General features: G+C 38.9%; 1 protein-coding gene across 6 annotated transcripts; it reads left to right on the plus strand.

The window, feature by feature from the left end:
* The first annotated feature begins 220 nt into the window (after window positions 1-220).
* On the plus strand, window positions 221-19,548 carry PAFAH1B2 (platelet activating factor acetylhydrolase 1b catalytic subunit 2). Of its 6 annotated transcripts, none has more exons than XM_020989693.2 (6): window positions 221-360; window positions 9,852-9,939; window positions 13,039-13,128; window positions 13,662-13,778; window positions 14,645-14,767; window positions 16,021-19,548. In XM_020989693.2, the coding sequence occupies exons 2-6, from the start codon at window positions 9,859-9,861 to the stop codon at window positions 16,297-16,299; spliced, it is 690 nt and encodes a 229-aa protein (XP_020845352.1). In that variant the 5' UTR covers window positions 221-360; window positions 9,852-9,858; the 3' UTR covers window positions 16,300-19,548. The 6 variants fall into 6 exon arrangements, with proteins under 6 accessions (XP_020845352.1, XP_020845351.1, XP_020845356.1 ...); XM_020989692.2 differs by having other exon boundaries at window positions 245-432; XM_020989697.2 differs by having other exon boundaries at window positions 245-432; window positions 14,645-14,784; window positions 16,021-16,157.
* Window positions 19,549-21,177: the final 1,629 nt, after the last annotated feature.

Raw genomic sequence — 21,177 nt, forward strand, 5'->3', positions numbered from 1 at the left:
AAGGAAGGAGGAGAGAGCTGTAGGAGAGAGGAGGAAGGAATAAGAGAAGAGGTGTGGGAAGGACAGAAAGATGGGAGGGGAAGGAGGCAGAGAGGGGCGGAGGAGAGTGGGAAAAGCGGGAGGTGAAAAACTGCAGAGGGGAGGAGGGGAGAAAAGGAAACCTGATGGAAGAATTGCACGGAGGCGGGACTTCCGGACGCCATCTGCGTGAGTGGCAGGCGGGAAGCGGAAGTGGAGGCGCTGCTGCTGGTGGTGCTGGGGCCGGAGGAGGGACGCGCCTGAGCGGGGACGCCGGGACCGAGCGAGAGACAGACGCGCCCACCCGCCGCCGCCTGGGGCCCTTTCGGACCCTCCGCCTGAGTGAGTGCAGCCGCGGTTGTGGAGCCCAACGGGCCGGCCTGGAGGATTGGGCGGGGGCGGCGCCTTGTTATTGTAAGAAGCCTGCGGCCTCCCCTCCTCCACTCCTCCCCTCCCCCAGCCCCTCCCCCTCCCTCGGACTCCCCCATCTCACCCCCACCCCTGTGAGCCGGCCCTCCCCTCCCAGCCCAGACCTTCGCGTCCCCGACTCCTTCCTCCTGGCGACCGTGGTGCCCACCCTCCGCACCCCAGATTGGGGGTGTGCGTGTCCCACTCCCCACCCGTGGCTGTAGGCCCCGGAGTAGGCCCCCCTGGCCCTCGCCCTCTTCTCCGAGCCCTGGTGGCCCGGCCAGCGCCTTCCCCAGCAGCCCTCCACCTGCTGGTGGCCTTTTGCCTTCCATCCCTGAGTTGGAGTCCCTGATTCCGGCCTCTCTCCATCCTAGAAGTCCTAAATGAGAGGCCACGGCTGCCACCCTAGTTCCTTTGCACTCAGTTCCCACACCCCCCACTCTCGAAAAATCAGTCATTCCAACTCATTCCTAACTTCTCCCACCACCTCGCAGGATGAAAGTCAGAGACTCCTGGGATGTTAGAAGACATGGGGATCCTCAGGATCTCCATTCAAGGCCAGAGGTCCTTACCCTGAGCTTTGTGGACTTTTTCTTTTTAAATTGATAACTGTGTTCCCACTACAATTGGTTTTCTTCATAATACTATATGTTTTATTTTATACATTTATAAATATTCTGGTAAGGGGTCCATAGGCTTCGCACTGACCAAAAAAAGGTAAAGAATCCCTACTCTAGGCCAACCACCTTGTAGGATCATAGATTTAACACTGGAAGGGACTTTAGAAGCTGTGGAATCCAACTGCCTCGTTTTATATATGAGGAAAGTGAGGCATAGGATCGTACAGTGTCAGGCAGGATTTGAAGTCAGATCTAGTGCTCCTAGCTACCTTTATTTTACAGAGGAAGAATCAGGTCTAGAGAAGTTATTTGCTTAAGGTCACATTGCTAGTTCTATAAATAATATTCTTTTCTTAATTTTAAAATTGCAAGTTATATAGTGCTGCATAGTTTATTTGCTTTACATTGGTTTCTCACTCTCAGGCAAGCATTGCTCTCCTAATTCACAAAAAGAAAAGTCATTTGGGAGAATCAATGGCCATGGCTTCTTTAATATTCCTACCCATGGGGAAAGTGAAGAAGTGTATCTACCCTATAGTGCCTTAATTTGAAGACTTTTCAAATATTGGGAGGATGGGAGCATGTCATTATGGGGGAAAAAAGGAAGGAGAAAATACAACCTGGTTTGCATTTGGTTATGTCCTGTGTCTCCGAGTTCTAATTCAGAATGCATTGTTCTGGTATAAAGATTGTGGTGTAAAGAGAAAGGAGCGGACCATTGTGCTTTTAATTTGTCTGCCAGGGCATTTGGTAATAAATTATGATGTGCTGGAGCCCTGGGACCCACCCACCAGTGATCACTGGAGGTAGGGCATTTAAGAAGGGACTTCACTATTGCACTCCCATTTGGAGTAACAGTGCTTGCTTCCTTCTGAAACAAAATAAGAGTCCTTGGGTCAGAATGGAAACATTTTGAATCTTTTAAGCCTTAGTTAAACTCCTTTTCCCCCCAGTTTTCTAGTTCAGTTTAGAGAAACATCCAGCTGAGTGATAATTTACAATTCTTTATTGTTGATGCTGTCCTGATTAGGCATAGTACTTCAGACTGGAGTAAGCACCCTGAGCATCAGTGGTGTAATTATTGTAGACAGAGTTGAGAATAAAGTATGTATAAAGATGCAAAAAAATAGAACTAAGAAAATAACCTGAAGAAGCTCTTCTTATTATTATTTCTGCTAAATCTCAGAATCTGCTACTTCATGTCTACCCAGAGAACATATTTTAATGGATAGTCCTTGACTTCTCAGGGATGTAATCTCTAGTAGTGAGTTTGCAGACTTTTTATCTGTAGACTGCTGGGCCTTTCTTACTGAGCCTGCTGTTTGTGATCACAGAGTGTAATGACTAGCTGCCCCCAGGAATGATTATGGGAACAGCATGGAGCAACAAGGGGCACCAGATCCCCCTCTGTTGGTACACATTTTGTATTGCTAGTTAGAATTTTGCCATTCTAGAGGTCAGTATGTTATGTTCTCCCTTAGTACTGAGTCTTAAGCCACAAATCACTAGGGGTTATATGACCTAGCACAAACTGCCCTATATGTAGACTCTGATTCATTCTGCAGTTTTGTTGTTAGGGTTTAAATAATTTGCTGGGTCTGACACCTAGATAATATGAATCTTTTGCCATGCATTTTCTTTTTTTTTTTATTAATTTATTTTTAGTTTTCAACATTCACTTTCTTAACTTTTTGAGTTTTAAATTTTCTCTCCCTCCCTCCCTACTTCTCTCCCCAAGACAGCCTGCAATCTGATATAGATATATGTTCCTATTAAACATATTTTCACGTTAGTCAAGTTTTAAAGAAGAATTAGAACCAGTAGGAAGAACCATAAGAAAGAAGAACAAAACAGAAGGAAAAAAAAAGAGCAAATAGTATGCTTCAATCTGTATTCAGACTCCATAGTTCCTTCTCTGGATGTGGATAGCATTTTCCATTATGAGACTTTTGGAGATGTCTGAGATCCTTGCATTGCTGAGAAAAGCAAATTTATCGAAGTTAGTAATTGCACGATGTGGCTATTACTGTGTACAACATTCTCCTGGCTCTGCTCACTTCACTCAGTATCAGTCTGTACAAGTCTTTCCAGGTTTTTCTGAAGTCCACCTGCTCATCATTTCTTATAACGCAATAGTATTCGATTACATTCATATATCACAACTTGTTCAGCCATTCCCCAGATGATGGGCATCCCTTCCATTTCCTTTTCTTTTTTTAATTTTGAAAATCTCAATGTTTATTTAAAAAATGCAGTTTTACTACATTTATGCTGCCATGCATTTTCCTTGGCAATCTTTCTCACCCTTGGTTCTTAAAAAGTAGACTTTCTGGGCTACTGGCTTTTTTCTTTTTGTGCTTCCCCCAAAATGTTTCTTTAAGTAGCCGCTCTAGGATAAATGAAAGCTACTTTGTATTGGAAGATTTGAGTTTGGCAGGAAAATACAAAATTCAAGTGTTTGAAATCACAAAGAAACAAGATTTCACTAAGATACTTTACCCTTGTGTGGAAGGAAGAAGGGTGGCCTTGTAATCATAGCAACACATTAACTAGTTAAGAATATTTTGTGCTCTACTCCCAGTTCTACCTGCTGTGTGGCCTTGGAGAAGTCACTTTTCTCTTCCTCAGTTTCTCTGTTCAGAATTTTTCCATTTTATAGATGAGAAAGTTGAGGCACTAAAGCCATAAAATGTAAATAAACTTGAGACAATAAAAAATTCTTCATTAATCAGAACATTTATTAGACGTTATCACTGTCTTTTCCATTTTCTTTCAGTACAAAACCTAGCAAGGGTTCAGACAGTAGTAATTGGTTTAGATTACATATTGTTTACCTGTGTGATATACAGTAATTTTTTAAAAACACTGGCATAAGAGTACCTGGGACCACATCCAGGCTCTCTCATTTATTAGCAGTATGACTTTGGACAAGCTCCAACCGCTCTAGGCCTCAGTTTCCCAATTTGTAGAACGAAAGGGTTAAACTAGATGATTATTTAAGGTCCCTTCAGGCCTAAATCCTATCATTTTATGATTGAGTGATCAAACTACTTGGATTGAGTTTAAAAATCCTTATTTCTTGGGGCAGCTAAGTGGCGCAGTGTATAGAGCACCAGCTCTGGAGTCAGGAGGACCTGAGTTCAAATGTGACCTTAGATACTTGATCACTTGACACTTATTAGCTGTGACTCTGGGCAAGTCGCTTAATCCCAATTGCCTTGCAAAAAAAAAATCCTTATTTCTTTAAACCGAAATGAGGCTAAAGTTGAAGTGCCATTTTGATGTTTTGAGCAAGGATGCCGGTATATAACAACTAAACTCACATCATGTGGAGGTATGTCTTCAGTCATTTGTTATAGAGTCATCTCACTTTCATCTGCTTCTGTTGCTTCTGGGTAAAAATGTTTTCTGCGATATTATCATGGTGAATATAAAGCAGAAATAATTTTTCACATTAAAGTAGAACTCTCAATTATACCTTGTAATTTAATTTTCACCTTAACAGCACCTAGCATATTAAGTGTTACTCCGGGTGGAATAATTAGTGGTGAAAATAAATGGCTAGGTTTCTAAAAACCTACCTATAAAGGTGGGGAAATAGACATTTAGGAAGTGTAAAATGGAATTGAAGTTGTGCTTTCTTATACCTCTAGTTTTAACTATTTAAAATCTGTTACGATTGTATTAAAGGAATTGATTCCCTGTAACTATTCTAAGGCCAGTGACTGCAGAGAGAACATTCTAAATTATGGTAGACTGAGATACTGAAATGTTATGGAAAAAACACTAGACTTGGAGTCAAAAGCCTTGGGTTCAAGGTCTAGCCTCATTATTTAACCCTCTGTGTGATTTCAGAGGAGTCACTTCACTTCTCTGAACCTGAGTTTCCTCATATGTAAAGTTGAGTTGTGAATATTTGTGCTACTTACCTCACAGTGTTGTTGCGAGTGAAGTGCTTTGTAAACCCTAAAGTGCAGATAAATGAGTTGCTATCGATACCACTACTGACTAATATAAGATCATGTGGTGGATAGAAGGACTACATCCAGTTCTGTTTTATGTTCAGCATCTGGTGGCTCTTCTATTCTGAAATATGATAATACTATGCTGAGACAGTTCCCACATGATTAGTCAAGCCTAAAGCTAGAATTAAAACTTGGTCAATGAAAATTGGCTAGATAGAGAAGTCATAGACATTGGGAAGGACAGGGGACTGGAAATCAGTTAATCAGCAAACATTTAGGGCCCAGTATGTGCCAGACATTGGGAATACAGAAACAGAAATGAACAGTCCCTGCCTTCAAGGAGCTTTCACTCAATCAAGGGAGACAATTTGCACACATATGTCTCTTCAAAACATAGGAAATAAATACAGAGTAATTTGGGGGAAGGTACTAGCAGCTGGAAGGATCAGAAAAGGCTTTATATAGAAGGTGACACATGAGCTGAGCTTTGAATAAATGCTTGCCAACTTAGAGAAACTAGAGATTCTGAGATGTAGAAGTAAGGAGGAAATGGATTTCAGGAGTGGGGGTACAGCCAGAGTGTGCAGAGGCAGAAACAGAAGATAGGGGGTCATGGGTGAGAAGAAGAAGGTCAGATCAGTTGCACTGTAGATTGTAAAACTAGAAAGGGTAGATTGGAGCCAAGTTGTGAAAGGCTTTCAGTGCTCAACAAAGGAACAATTCTGATGCTTTTCCACATGGATATTATTTTTTTTATCCCTTGTTGAATTACTTTCATTTCTTTCTTTAATGTATCCATCTATTTAGAGTATGTCCCAACAATCTACCACCATACTCTTAATTGAAGCACCACAAATTTGGATTGCAGCCCTTCACAGTTCCTGTGTGGAGCATCATGGGATAGTAGAAGGAACGCTGGCCTGGAAATTAGCAAACCTGGGTTCCTGTCTTTGTCATTTACTACCCTTGGTGGTCTTAAGTTGCTTTACTTCTGTGGGCCTCGGATTTTTTATCTGCAGGTTGAAGGAATTGAATTAGTTGCTTTCTAAGGTCCCTTCTAGATCTGAATCCTTTAAGAATGTTTTAAATAAGTAATAACATTTCATGAAGGAGATGACCCATAAATCATAGGATTTAGAGATAGGAATACCTTAGAAATCATCTTGTCCAACCACTTCATTTTCAGACGAGGTAAACTGAGATCCAGAAAGGTAATATGATTTGTCCAAGGATACATAGCCATTAGGTGGTAGAGCTAAGATTTTAACCTGGATCACCAGATTCCAAATCCAGTACCATTTCCACTGTGCTGTAGCATTTTGCAGTTTACAAAGTGTTTTTCCTATAACAGCTTTGTGGGATGAGTGGTACAGTTAATGTTATTTCCACTTTCCATATGAGGAAACATAGTTCGTTGAGGTTGTGTCTTCTGATGATCATACAGCTAGTAAATGGAAGAGACTAGACTCAAAGCCTTTATAAATCTCTATTATAATTTTACCAGATCTTCTCTAGGAATATAGTGGATGGCATAGTGGAATGTGCTGTTATTTTGGAATCAAAGGACTTGGGTTTAAACCTTGGGCAAGTTATTTAACTTCTCTGGGCCTTAGTTTCCTTATGTATAAAAAGAATTGAGCTAGATGGTCTTTGAAGTCTCTTGCAGCTTCAAATCCTTAATACTCATTTATGGTAAGATGGCTCAGATATGACCTTCTCAGTGCTGTTTTTAAATTGTCAAATAAATTCTGTAACTGTTGGTTAAATTGACAGCAGAAGATTGCTTCTAATTGCACTTTATGGATTAGGATGAGTTTGGTAAAATAAATGCAAAAAATCTTTTTAATCAGAATATTGCATTTTAAAATTCAGAACATTAGATTCAGTGTGTATACTGTTAGCCCTTCCCGTTTTGGAACATGTAGCCGAAGTGGACTTGACTGAGCAAATCACCCTGGCAGTACCAGGCATGGGTTTGGGGCCTTATTCTAGTCTTTATTGTTCAGATTAGTGATTTGTGCTTAAATGATAGTTGTTGAAACCTAGACACAAAAAGGAAATGAATTGGAATATCAATCAACTTGTTTCATAAAGCTATCTCTCTGGTCTTTCAGAAGTATAAATGTATGCAACAGTATATGTGATAACACAGTATGCTATGTTTTTTAATTTTTAGAGTCCAGTTATTTTAGAGACACATATTCTAACCTTGAACAGTAATTTGGGATAACTCTTAGACCAAAAAGATTGCATTAATGAAGATTAGGATTTTCTTTCAGTAATACAAATTGGCAATAAAAATCGTTCTCTGTTTAATCAGCTTCAAATTTAGGTTCAAAAGTTTTGTTAGTCTGTAGAAATATTAACCAGCCCATCCAATTTTCTCCAGTCCTTTATCTGTAAAAGGAAAGGTTGGATTAGATAATCTCTAAAGCCTCTTCTAGCTCAAAAATTCTGCAAGTCTGTGAGTTCATGAATAAATGTCCTGGGGTCATAGCAAAGATATATTTGGTAGTAATAATTTTAGTTAATGTGAAAAAATAACCAGTGCTAGCACATAATAACAGGTGTTTGATAATAATTGCCTGTTGATGATATTTGGAATCTTTAGTGATGCCCTGGATCCATTGACACTGGACTTTCACTGACTTTTTTTAAAACTTAATTTATTTACATCTACCAATTTGCATGACAGGTTAAACCTCAAAAAAGCAAAAAAAAAATTAAGTTTAAGAAGTGAGTTAATGGATTATGCTTTGATTTTTAGGGTGCAGTATGTACTTTTCAGTTCTTTAGCACTAACACAGCAGTTCATTTGTGAGTTGTAGTACTAGATAAATATTTGCTAAATTAATGAAATTCATGCCATTTTAATGGAAAGTCTTGTTCTTTATAAGGATGAGGTAGGTAGGGCCTGAACATTTGATTTTTGCCCTCCCCCATCAACTGTGATGTTTTCTGTTTTTTGTTTTATTTTTTTAATTTGGAATTTTATTTTTCCCCAGTTACCTGTAAAAACAGTTTTTAACATTTGTTTTTAAAATGTTGAGTTCCAAATTCTGTCTTTTCCTCCCCCCCCATTGAGAAGGCAAGCAATTCGATATAGATTATATGTGTGTAGTCATGAAAAACATGTACATAATAGTCATGTTGTGAAAGAAAACATAGACAAGGAAAAAAACTCAAGAAAAAAAGTATGCTTCAGTGTGTATTCAGACACCATCAGTTCCTGTTTTGTGTTAGGCCTTAGTGCCCATAGTAGAAATCTTCCAATGGTTGAGAATTTTCTGATTTTCTTAGCTGACTTTTTGGAAAGTCAACATTTCTAATTTAACTGAACTTTAATACTCATTAAATAATTGTGCCTGTTCTGGCTCCTTTTGATCTCTTACCTAATATGAAAAAAACCAGGCATCTTTAGGAGATTGAACTGTACATTTGTAAGAGATCAGCACCTGCCTAACCCTTTGATATTTATATAGTATTAGGTAACCCCTGGATTCCTATCACTTCAGCTCTCTTCCAAACTGTGTGAGTGTAGCAGTCAAAACAGCTCTTGTGTAGTTTTCATTGATCCATAAGTGGCCTAATCCCCTTGTTCCTGCACTTAGGATAAAATATAATCATGAAAAATTTATACAGATGTAAAGCACACTTAGAATAGTTCCACTGATTTTAATGCATTGTTCCTAAAAGACAAATCAAATCTTGGCTAGAGTATAGTGATACCTAGATATTTGTGGTGCTTAAAGTAGGGTCATGTCTCAGAGCCTAGTCCCTACTAAAAATAAACCACAGTTGCAAAATTTCTAGGCAAAATGAAACCTTAATATTTTTAACTTAGCGTATAACATATATAAATTTTTTAAATTTTGGACCATATCTGTGATTTCATTGGCATAAGGAACTCTGAGAAGCATTGTAGGGTATTAGATCTAGAGCTACACCTGGGTTCAAGTCCCTTCTGTGTGACCCTAGGCCAGTCATGTAGTCTCTCAGTGTCCCTAGGCAACTAATGCTATAAATTACAAAAGAAGTTGCTGATCTACCTTGGTAAGGTGATTTTCTTTGCTTGAAAGCCCCCTGGTTAAATGAAATGACAGCCAGCGCTTCTTAAACTGTGGGTCACAACCCCATATACCAAAAATCTGGCAACAGTAAAAGGTTTCTGAATGTGCAACAACCAAAAATTAATTCAAAATCAAACAGGAAATGAACTCGAAGGGTCATTGGCAGTGCTTGCCTGTGTTGCATCATGCAACTTCACTTCAACCTTGGTTCTGAACACAAAGCATGCCCACTTTGCACTGCCCATGTCCTCAAGCCATGCAATGCCAACAAACGCTGCAGAAATGCAAAAAAGGGGTCTCTAGTGGAAAAAGTTTAAGAAGCCCTGGTCTAGACAAAGAAAGAGAACTCCTTGTGAGTAAGCTTTGTGCCCATTCCGATCTGGTGCTGCTTAAGAATTTTACAGAGTTGTCTGGAGGCCAAGAGGCTAAGTAATTTATCCAGGGTCACAGAGGCGGAACTTGAATCCAAGTCTTTCTAATTCCTAGGCTAGCTCTCTACACACTACACCATTCTGCCTCTGCAGATAACAAGCTTTTTTGTTTTGTTTTTTGGCTAGGCGATGGGGTTAATCGACTTGCCCAGGGTCACACAGCTAGCAAGTGTCAAGTGTCTGAGGTGCAATTTGAACTCAGGTCCTCCTGACTCCAGGGCTGATACTCTGTCCACTGTGCCACCTGTTTGCCCCCACAGATACAAGTCTTGATAGTACAGTAGCATGGTCCCTCCCACTGTCGATTGAGTAAATGTCACTCGCACGCTCTTTTCTCAGGTGTAGAATGAGCCAGGGCGACTCAAACCCAGCAGCTATTCCACACGCAGCCGAAGATATCCAAGGAGACGACCGATGGATGTCTCAGGTATTGAGTTTCATTTGTGTGATACGGGGCCGTCCACCTGAACTTTTGAGAAGCCCGATGGCCAAGGCAATAAAGTAGCCACTTCTTCTTGTTAGGCAAAAAGCGTTTATTGGACAAAGTCATAAAATAAACTATATGTGGGGTGCAGTCGGTGGTTCCTCATCTCACTGTTTTATCTGCCAAAGTGGTGCACCAATTCAGCAGGCGTTTATTAAGTGCTTACTGCATGCAGGGTACTGGGAGTACAAAGACAAAAATGAAACAGTCCCTGTCCTCTGGGGGTTTTCATTCTACTAGATAAGTAAACTGTAATGGGATGCTTAGAGAAGCATGGCGGTTGCCCTCTGTCACAGTAATTGAAGGAAGTTAGGAATGTATTTAGAACAGACTTAACTTTTTAATAAGTCAACAAGAATTTGAGCTTTTTGAAGTGAATTTGCAAATATTTTAATCAGAAAATTTTATCCTTTAGATAAAGTAATATTTTTATAAGTCCTACCATCAGAAATAGCTCAATGCTATCCAACATAAATATAATTGTAAAATACAGGGTTTTTAAAATACTTTCCTTCATTAATGTTTGGCATTGTAGTTGAAGATATCCCTCTATTATTAGAGCCCGTCTATTTTTCTCATCATAATTTGAGTTCATAATTTAGTTCACTTGCAAGAATATGAATTTGTTGGGCAGCTAGGTGGCGCAGGGAATAGAGCACCGGCCCTGAAGTCAGGAGGACCCGAGTTCAAATGCGGCCTCAGACCAAAAACCTGACACGGACTAGCTGTGTGACCTTCGGCAAGTCACTTAACTCCAATTGCCTCACTTAAAAAAAACAAAAGAATTGGATGTGTTTAAACTTTTATACAACCTGTTTTCTATTTATTCTACCTACAAGTTGGTATAGTAGAAAGACTACTGGATTTGGAGTCAGTAGACCTGGATTTGAATTTGACTATTGATACACATTAGCTGAGTTTCTAGGAAAGTCACTTTACCTCTCTAAGCCTCAGTTTCCCCAGTCTGTTTTCCCCAAATGGGGACAATAATACCCCAGGAAAGAACTATTTCAGTTTGTATTGTTATTATTATTAATTTCCTCTTACAGTTGTTAGTGAAAGTAAGTCCCATATGTAAAGTGCTATTTAAATGGGAACTGCTGGTGCTCAATTCTTTTTGTTTAGGCTTTATTCACTATATAAAGTAGTACCTTATTTTATTTTCTGTCTCTTTCAAGTTCTAATATTCCAAGATTAGGTGATCTTTATGTCCTTAATGGTTTTATGCCATTTGATTGTATTCCCTTCCTGATTTAAGATTTGATCAATTGGCTCAGAAAAAAGTATATGTGTATTCAGTGTGTACATACTATGTTAAAAGTATATATGTGCCGTATAATGAGTGTCATGTTTCTTGCCTTAATGAATAGGGGAGGGATATAAGGAAGGAATTTGGAATTGAAAATACATTTTTTTAAAAGTGTGTATATACATTGACAAAAATCAGCAGAGTTATTTGGAGTTATAGAAGTAGATTAGTATTTGTTGAATTTTTATATGTTGTTTAAGTTGGTGATAAAAAGTTACAGAAATTGATTCAGTTTGTCAATTAAATATTTTTGTGTGTCTCCTAATATCTTAAAACTCAAATAAAAAGTCATGGAAGCTACTTTATCATTTTGATGCTTTTTGCCCCTTTTTGGATCTGTTCCATTATGCCCATTATTAAAATGTAGTAACTGAAACTGGATCCAGGAATTGCCCTCAGATAACTAGAGTTGGAAAACAGTGGATGGTCAGACCCTGAGGGAGTTGTGGGGAAGAGACCTTTTTAACTCTTTAATAACTAAAGAGAAGCTTGGACTAGATATGGCCACAGGGATCACTCTCAGCTCCAGATTTGTGATCCTTTGGTTGTACTATCAGATAACCATGAGCTGATTTCTTGGTATTATTGAGAACATGTGCAGTAAAGACATGAAATAATGTGTCTTGGCCAGAAAAACCTCCTCCCCTTTCCTTACCAGTTAAAGTTTGTTTATTTGTTTGTTTTTGCCTGTTTTAGGAAGGCATCGTGGTACAAGAAAAAGTGCACTGACTCTGGAGTCAGAGGACCGGGGTTCAAATCTTACCCATGATGCTTACCTGTGTAACCTTCGGCAAGTCACTTAATCTCCCTGGGCCTCAGTTGCCTCATCTGTAAAATGAGGGGGTTGGACTAGATGGCCTTTAAGGTCCCTTCCAGCTCTAGATCTATGTATGATCCTGTAATCCCTTCAGTTTAGGAAAGCCTGGTGCCACACTTCCTTTCTGTTTCAAGCTGTTAATGGCCTTAAACTCGGGAAAAGCATTAGTGGATGTAGCACGTCCGTGTTGTGTTTTTAAGACATTTAATGGAGACAAATTAGGGAGTCTCATGGCCATAACATCTTGTTAGAAGTAGGAACTAAAACAAACAAACAAAAAAAAAAGAAGTAGGAACTAGAATTTAAATTGTACTGTACATCCTTTGTTTTTGGATGACCTGTTACAAATGATAAGAAATAAAAGTATTTGGTCAAATCTTACCCCTGATGTAATTAATTACTACCTGAGTAATAATCTTCAGCAAGTTACTTAAATCTCCCTGGGCCTCAGTTTCCTCCTCTGTAAAATGAGAGTTAGACTAGATGACCTCTAGGGTCCCTTGCAACACTAATCTATGATCCTATGACTTAAGGATACAGAATTTACAAACCTGGGTTAAGCTGAGGAGATTTGAGTTTAAAAAAAAAAAAGCAAACCTATAAAAATCCCTAAATTCCTTTTTCTGTATTTTTATACATTTGGGCTAATAAAATTCATGTTAGGGTTTTCCCACTGTTAAGATTTTAACAGTATGCCTGTTTAATAGCATGATTACGTAAAGATAGTAATGTAGTAGAAGAGAAAGAAATTTCAGCTGTAAAATTCTAACCCAAAGAAATGAGCCAATGGGGGAGAGAGAAAGTAAAGTTTAAAAGATTGGCAACAGAGTAACTGGTTGGACAACTGTTCTTTGTAGGCCAAGAAATCTCACAGGGGAAGACGTGCCAGTTTCTAATTCTTTCTTCTTCAAAACAGCACAACAGATTTGTCCTGGACTGCAAAGACAAAGAGCCTGACGTCCTGTTTGTGGGAGACTCCATGGTGCAGTTGCTACAGCAGTATGAGGTAGAGGTTGGGAGGATAGTCGTGGAGTGGGAATATTGATAGATGGTACCTGCTAATACATGTTTTTATGATGAATTGAATCAAAACCTACAAAATTCTGGAAGAATCTTCTCCTTTGAGGTAGGATAGTCAGACAAGTTTTAAAGGCATGTTTGGTACCACTAGCATATTAGGGAATAAATGAAATGTCATTTAAAATGAAATCCATAAGCACTTGGAATGTCCTATTTCTGTGTCGTACCATTCGTGGATGCATAAAGAGAAAAGGAAAGAGCGTAAAGGAACCAGCTTAATGATAAATGTTGGTGTATCTTACAGGAGTGGATTGTATTATTGATGGATTCTTGAATTGAGACCTATTGGTATGGAAGGTACTAGGGAATCATATAGTAGTCTTTTCAGATCCATAATAGCATTTTAATTCAAAAGATGAAATTTCTTTGATTTGAAGTGCCTCACAACAAATGTGCTGTGATAAAGAGATTTATTTTCAGCTATTTGTTGATTTAGGTCACTTGTTTTCATGCTTCTAGATATGGCGAGAGCTTTTTTCCCCCCTTCATGCACTGAATTTTGGGATTGGTGGTGACACAACAAGGCATGTCTTATGGAGACTGAAGAATGGAGAACTGGAGAATATTAAACCTAAGGTAAAATAAAACTCAGCTAGTAAAGTGAACTTTTTTCCATTTACATAAAGAAAATCATTAACCCTGATAAGTTACAATTCAATAGAGTAATGAAAATTATTTACAGTAAATAAGCAAATAGTAGAAGACTTCATTCCTTTCATATATTAATTCATTGTAAGGTAAATGCTAGCATCATTGTGTAAATGATACTAAGATAAATAACTAAGAAAGCAATATTTGTTTATTCAGATCTGTGATTTTGTTCCCGTGAAGACTCTAAGCACTTCTCTGTAAATTAAGCCTTAGAGAGAAGATGGAGGTTAAGGATTTGCCCATGTTCCAAAAGCTAGTTAACGTCAGAGACAGGATTTTGAGCCTAGGTCTTCCTGACTTAAAGGCAACTTTCTATCCACTATGCTGTATTCCCTCTCAAGAAAGCAATATATTAATTATATTAGTCAAATATCTAGTTGATATTAGATGATGTATTAGTAATTAGATAATATTAGATGATATTAGTAGAGTAGAAAATGTTGGGCATTGGCTATTTTTATTTTTTTTTTAAGTATATGAAACTTAAGGAACAAGAATAAGAGGATATCAAACTTGATCTTCACTGTTCTGTTCTCTGAACTGATTAATTGAAATAATAGTGTTTCACAACATCAGGAATCCTGAATGAAGACAAAACTTAATCCATGATTCAGGCTCACAGTGGAATCCTTTTTTTTTCACTTTCCACCTCAGAAAATCTTTTATCTTTATGCCTCTCTTTCCTAACGATATGGAGAAGCATGTGGTTTCTGTGTTCCATATAGGAGCAGTTGTTTGTCACTGAGCAGTAGGCTCCCCATAAAATAATGGTCTCTTATTCTTGGTTGCAGGTCATCGTGGTCTGGGTGGGAACAAACAACCATGAAAATACAGCGGAGGAGGTAGCAGGTGGGATTGAGGCCATTGTACAGTTGATTAACACGAGGCAGCCACAGGCCAAAGTCATCGTACTGGTATGCAGTGCTTTGGTGTGAGTGGAGACCTTGCCATCTCCAGGGCAACTAGAGAACATTATATGAATTCTCAAAGATAACAATGTGTTGCATTTACTCATGAGTGTATGAAATCTTCAGATGAGAGTACCTTGAGAAAGGGAAAGGCTGCTGCTGATAAAATCTATTACTGTCCTTTCCACGTGTATATTTGCTGCCCTAACTGACCATTCCCATTGTTATTTCCCAGGCCAACTGGCGTATTGATGTGCTCAGTATCTTCCTTCATCTCTGTCTGGAGGTTGAAGTCTTCCCTATTGTTGTAGGTAGACTAAATCTTTTTCTCACCTCCAGTGTCTAAAAAGGTACCCAAACAATCTGCAGTGAATTTTCCAGAGACATTCAAATGAGAATTTCTGACTTCTAAGTATACCCTGATTAAGCCTGAACTTGAATCAGCTTAGATAGGTTGTTCCATTTCAGATAGGGATGAATGGATATATTTATTAGAACTCTGAACTTGTCCAGAGTTCTGACAGATCAGAAAAGTTTCTCTACCTACAATATAGGTTTACATTCTTTAGGTTTTACATACATACCCTACAATATAGGTTTTACATTCTGAAGGTAATAGGGTATTAAGGGAGAATGTTCTCAGTGTCCACCTAACAGAAAATTCTCTGCCCTTCAATCATATTTGAAATTAAACCATGAGTTATCTTCATCTTGAATAAACTGCCTATAACATTACAACATCTATGTAAAAGATTAATCTCAAATACTGTTAGACCAATTTAAGGCCATTGATTAAGAGAAAAGGAAGTGCTCCCAACTCCTAAGTGGGATAGAAGAATGGTAAGAATCACAGATGTGTAAAATACTGAAAAGTAAGGACAAATGAATACAGTTATCTCTTCCACATCAAGACTTTCCCCCTCGAGGTTTCAGTATATTGAAGGTTGATGTATCAGTTGACATAAGAAATTAAATGGGAATTTTTTGGGAGGTTTGTGGAAGCTATGGATGACACAGAAAAAGTTTAGAAACTCCGCAATGCATAAAATATATGTATAGTATTATATGACATCAGCATATTTTATCTCTTAACACTGTAAACACCCCAAAAAGAAAAAGAAAAAAATTCAGACTTCTGTGGTACAAAGGGCGGGCCAAAAATTTTTACACAGGATTTTCCAGATCCCAGGGTGGAAGGGATAACTATACGTTCTGCTCATTTTGTCATTGATATCTTCTTTTTGTTTCTGCTGCTCCAGGGTCTTCTCCCTCGAGGTGAAAAGCCCAACCCTTTGAGGCAAAAGAATGCCAAGGTAAATCAGCTCCTCAAAGTCTCGCTGCCCAAGCTTGCCAATGTTCAGCTCTTGGATACAGATGGGGGCTTTGTGCACTCAGACGGTGCCATCTCCTGCCACGACATGTTTGATTTCCTACATCTCACAGGAGGGGGCTATGCAAAGATCTGCAAACCCCTCCATGAACTGATCATGCAGCTGTTGGAGGAAACGCCTGAGGAGAAGCAAACCACACTTGCCTGACTGGCTCCCATCAGTGTTAACAGCATCACAGCCTCATCTGATCAGTTATATCACTGGCACTACAGAATCCTTCTCTTTCTTAAAGCACTTTCCATTTTAGAATGTTCCTGGATGTTCATATCTAGTGTTTGAAGGGGAGGCGGGGATTTAAACTGGTCTTGTACATAAAAAGGTTTGATTTAACTACAAAAAAAATAGCAAAGGAAGGTTATTGTTTTTAAGATATTCTTCAGTTGAAACCAGAATGGGACTTTTTTAGTTGATTGTGTGACGCTTATTGCATCATCATTGTTTTTCTCCCTAGGACCACATCAGCCTAAGTAATGAACAATACCCAAATTCCTTTGTTCTTCCTTTTCTATGGATTATGTAATATGTAATAATTTAGCTTGTTATCAGAATCACATTCCACTTTGCTTAAAAACAGATGTTTTTTCCAGTTTTAAAGGTTTGTATTTTAACTTTCTTTAATGTGACTCATGTTCTGGATTTTTTTTTAAACTGTAGCACCAAATTGAATATAATTGGCATTCAAAAGTGGGAGGTGCTAGAGGTGGTAATGAATGTGTTCTGTTCTCTTAATTTCCCTCTTGTGCTTCTTTTATAAGATCTTAGCTGTAACCGACAGGTTTTTTCCCTAATGTTTGGGAAACATTGGAAGATTTTATTTTTATGGTGCTTGAATATCATGTCTCTAATGGACCCACTCTTGCATTTTCTTTCCTCCCCTCCCCAATTTTTGGTCCATTTTGACATATGTCATTACAAGATTTTAACAGTTCTTTTGGTCTAAGAACTCTCTTTGCTCATAAGTGTGAATCCCCAGACAGCTGTTCCCATGATAACATTATTGGCAACTCATTCTTGTGTGGTGTTCTGTGCTTTTGAGATTCTGTGCAGTGCTGTCCATGTTCCAAATTCCGATTTTTAAATTTTTTTTTAGAAGGATTTGTCATTCCCTTAAAAATCTGTTATTTTTTTCCCTTTTGGGAAAAAATGAGTAGTTTCCCTTTCTACAAAACGTAAAATTATTTAAAGCCTTATCAGGTCTTAAGTTGTACATTTTTGTTTATTGATATTATTTTTACAGATATTTTATTCCAGCAGAAATTGGCCTTTACAAAAGGAGAAGCAAATGTAGCTTTGCTTTGTAGAGAATCCTTCCTTCCTTGCTTCATATTCTAATAAGAAAATTAGGTTGGTATGAATCGTAGGGTTCCTTCTGAATGTATTTATACATTACTCCTCCTCCCAAGATCTTTTCATAAGTGGGCTTGATATATTTTTCAGTTTGCCTGAGAAAGAAGGAAAGGCTTTTAAAGGGGGGGGGAGGGGAAGGGAAAATATAGCTAAGAGTTCATTGTATACCTATGGGAAATATACAAACTGGAATTATAAAAAGCATAACTTTAAACTGGACTAGATGTTTATTGCAGTAACCAGTTATGGTCTGACTTACTCTGTGCTGCAGTGATTGATATTACTAGTATCCATGATCTAACTAGGAGGACATTCACATATGGTCTGTGCTTTGCTTTTAAAGCAAGTGGCTGGTTTAGGTGTGAGCATTAGTGTTGTGACCCACTTTTGTTTAAGCAGAAGGGAATGAAGGGATTTGGGCTGTTGTTCTATCTCTCTCTCCTCCCCACAACCTTCTGTGACTTAGAGTCTCAGTTGAAGGTTTAAAAGCTTTTCAAAACTTTTTTAATGGTATACATAATTTTCCCATTGCGTCATATGTTTCCTCACAAAAACATACATGCTGCTCGTACAAAACTTGTTTGCTACATTAAAATTTCTCTTTGATTTTGCTCATGTTCTAAGGTTGTTCAAAAGAGGCCTTCCTTTAGTTGAGGTATAGTTTGGGGGGTTTAGAGTTTGACTAGAGATTACCCAGGGCTATGTCCTGCTATTTTCTGATTAAGAAGACTTCTTATCATCCATATCTCCTTTTAGGATGTCACCTGGTGGCAGTGCAGTCCCAGTTAACTAAATTACCCCTTATAGCATGTGCACTAGTTCCTTCCCTGAGGGGTCACTTCATTTCTTAAAACTCTGCATTTCCTTTTCCTTCTGTATATGTTCTCTCTCATATTAGTACATTTTATAATCACCAGAGCTACTGGTAATCACGGCAGTAATATGGAGTCTTAACTGCCTTTTAAGCAGAAAAAGAAAATTATTTTGCTCCTTTGCTAACATCCAGCTGTTAAGTCCAATTTATTTTCTTGCCAAGTCTATTTCATCACCAGAAAGTCTTGTGTGCTGTTCTTTTAGCAATGCCCTAATTTCCTGCAGTGATAGAACTTGAAGCTTACACTCTGAACTCTGCTCCCTCCTGTGTGGTCCTTTTTATAAAAAGCTCTAATTTATTGCTTGAGCAAAATGTTCTGGCTGCTAATTGCGATAGATTTACCCATTGTCCAGGCAGCTGAGCAGAGGTAGCTTTACCTGTCTCCCTGCCAGTTTTCATTCAGAATTCTCTAACCCCACTCCTGCTATCATGTGTGCCACCTAATTTGGCCAGGCATTCTCTTTTCTTTGCTAAGCCAGCCAGTCCCAACGTATTTTGTTATGGCTGCTGAGGTCATTTATTCAGTCTTTGGTTATTGAATTTCAGTGCTACCCTGCCTAAGGGTGACCTGGGACATAAGTTTTTCATCTCACATCCATAAGCAGTGCTTAGGCCACCGCCTTCTTAAGCCAACATTAGGTTATCTGTTTAAACATGGCTTTTCAAAAGAACCGCAAACCAATAAAACAAACAAAACAAAAACTAGTGGTGGTCTCTGTCCTCCATCATGTCCTTTCATTTAAAAAAAAAATCTTAACTGGCTGTGAAAACCCCAATCCTTTCCCCTTTTTTTTTTTAACCTAGTCGCTGTTTACAGCTGTATGCTGAAGCCTGAAATATTGTCTGTACTGTGGTGTGTGTGAGCATTGCCAATTTTATATTTATTGCAATGATGAAGAAATAGAAAAGGTGTGGAAATGAGGAGCATGTCCAAGCTCTTAAATATGTATGGATGCATGTGGGAGAACTGAGGTGGGGCCACCAGGGAAGAAGACTTTTTTTTTTAAGAGCTTTCCTGGCTTCTCCCTGATGTTCCTGCTTGGGGAACACCGCTGCTAGCTGACCGGACCTCCCCAAGGGAAGTTTGTGATTCTGCTTTGGCAAAGTTGCATTGACTGGTAGAAATCACTCTGTTTTAGTGCAGATTTCAATATAAATGTAAACATTTCATCCAACCATACTGGTGGTGTCTTTTCTGACTTCTTTCCCACAGGTGGGCTTCCAAACCAGAACCATAAGAAAATGAGCAGTCTTAATAAATCCTGCATCTTTTCTGCCTTAAGCTGGTTAGACCATCCAGACTTTTTTCATTCATCATTTAAGAGAGGCCTGGAGTAATGGGGAGAATGGAAACCTTTTTTTGTTGATGGGAAAATTGAGGTTGGGAAGGTTGCCCAGATTTATACAAACCAATATCAGTTACAGTTAGAATCCAGGACTCCCAGCTCCTAAACAAGGGCTTTGGCTTTCTCACATCCTTACTCTCTACAGTTTGGTTGATGAGTCCCCATTCTCTATCACCAGGATTTATTTTACTTCACAATATATGCAGCTCCTCCCCATGCACCCCCACACAATTAGTTCTTTTTAACATCCTTTTCTAGTACCATTGTAATAAGTCCTGTCCCCAGCCTCAACAGGACCCTGAAAACTAAGTAAATTAGATCTAAGTTGCTGTAGAAAATACTGAGCCCCCGGTTTCCTTATCTGTACAAAGGTATTGGACTGATTACCAAAACTTTTAAGTTTTCTTCAACTTCTGAAATCCAAGAGAAGAAGCTGTGATGTTATGCTTATGTGCATGCTAGAGAGAGTGAATCAGCCACAGGAACTCTATCAAGAGAACAAAGTTAATAAGTATAAACCTTGTCTTCCTTGCAAGTCATTTGATGGGTGGACGTGGGATTCAGAAGAGAGGTTACGGCTCTGTAGACAGATATTTTAGATTTATCTGGGAGACATCTACGTAGGTACAGTGGAACCCAAGGGAATTAAAGAGGTCCCCAAGTGAAAGTGTACAGGGCCCAGAGGTACACCTAGCCGGGGGGAATATGGATGATGAACCAGCAAAGGAGGCTAAGAAGGAATAATCATGAGAGTAATATCACAACCCAGAGAGGAGAAATGAGCCGGAAGAGGGGGTGGTCAACAGTACCAAAAGCTGAAGAGAGGCTAGGAATGATGACTGAGAAAAAGCTTTGGATTTGGCAATTTAAGCAATCATTGGTAACTGGAGAGAGCAATTTTAGTTTGTGATAACAGTTAAAAGTAGTAGAGGGGGCTTAGGAATGAGGAATGGAACTAGAAGCAACTTTAGAGAATGCTTTTTCTAGTTTAGCTGTGAAAGGGAGGAGGGAAAGATTTATATATAGCTTGAGGGCATGGTAGAGTGAAGTAAGGGTTCGTTTTGCTTCTTAAGGATAGAGACCTTGGCATGTTTGTGGGCAGTGGCTACAAGGGGCTAAGAGGGAGTTCAGAACTTTAAAGTGAAAGATGCTGAAGGACTGACTAGCCATGAAAAGAGGTAACATCAAGCTTAGTAGAGAGGTTGGTTTTTCTGAGGAGATGGGTCACCTCTATCTAAGATGGGAGTAAAGCACGAAGGGTTTTGAGGTAAGTCAGAGTGAAGATGGAGCTCAAGGGAATGGCCTCTGTTTCCTAAGTGAAATGAGGTCCTTGTTGGAGAACGTGGGCGCTATTCATATAAATACAGAAGTGAAACCTGGACTTGAGCAGCTTACATTCTAAAGGAAGATACAACACAGGAAGGCAAGTTTTGGCCTGGACATTCAGTAGGATGGTGA

The sequence above is a fragment of the Phascolarctos cinereus genome, unplaced genomic scaffold, assembly GCF_003287225.1.
Source record: "Phascolarctos cinereus isolate Bilbo 61053 unplaced genomic scaffold, phaCin_HiC Scaffold_726;HRSCAF=1367, whole genome shotgun sequence".
In the NCBI taxonomy this organism is placed as follows: Eukaryota; Metazoa; Chordata; class Mammalia; order Diprotodontia; family Phascolarctidae; genus Phascolarctos; species Phascolarctos cinereus.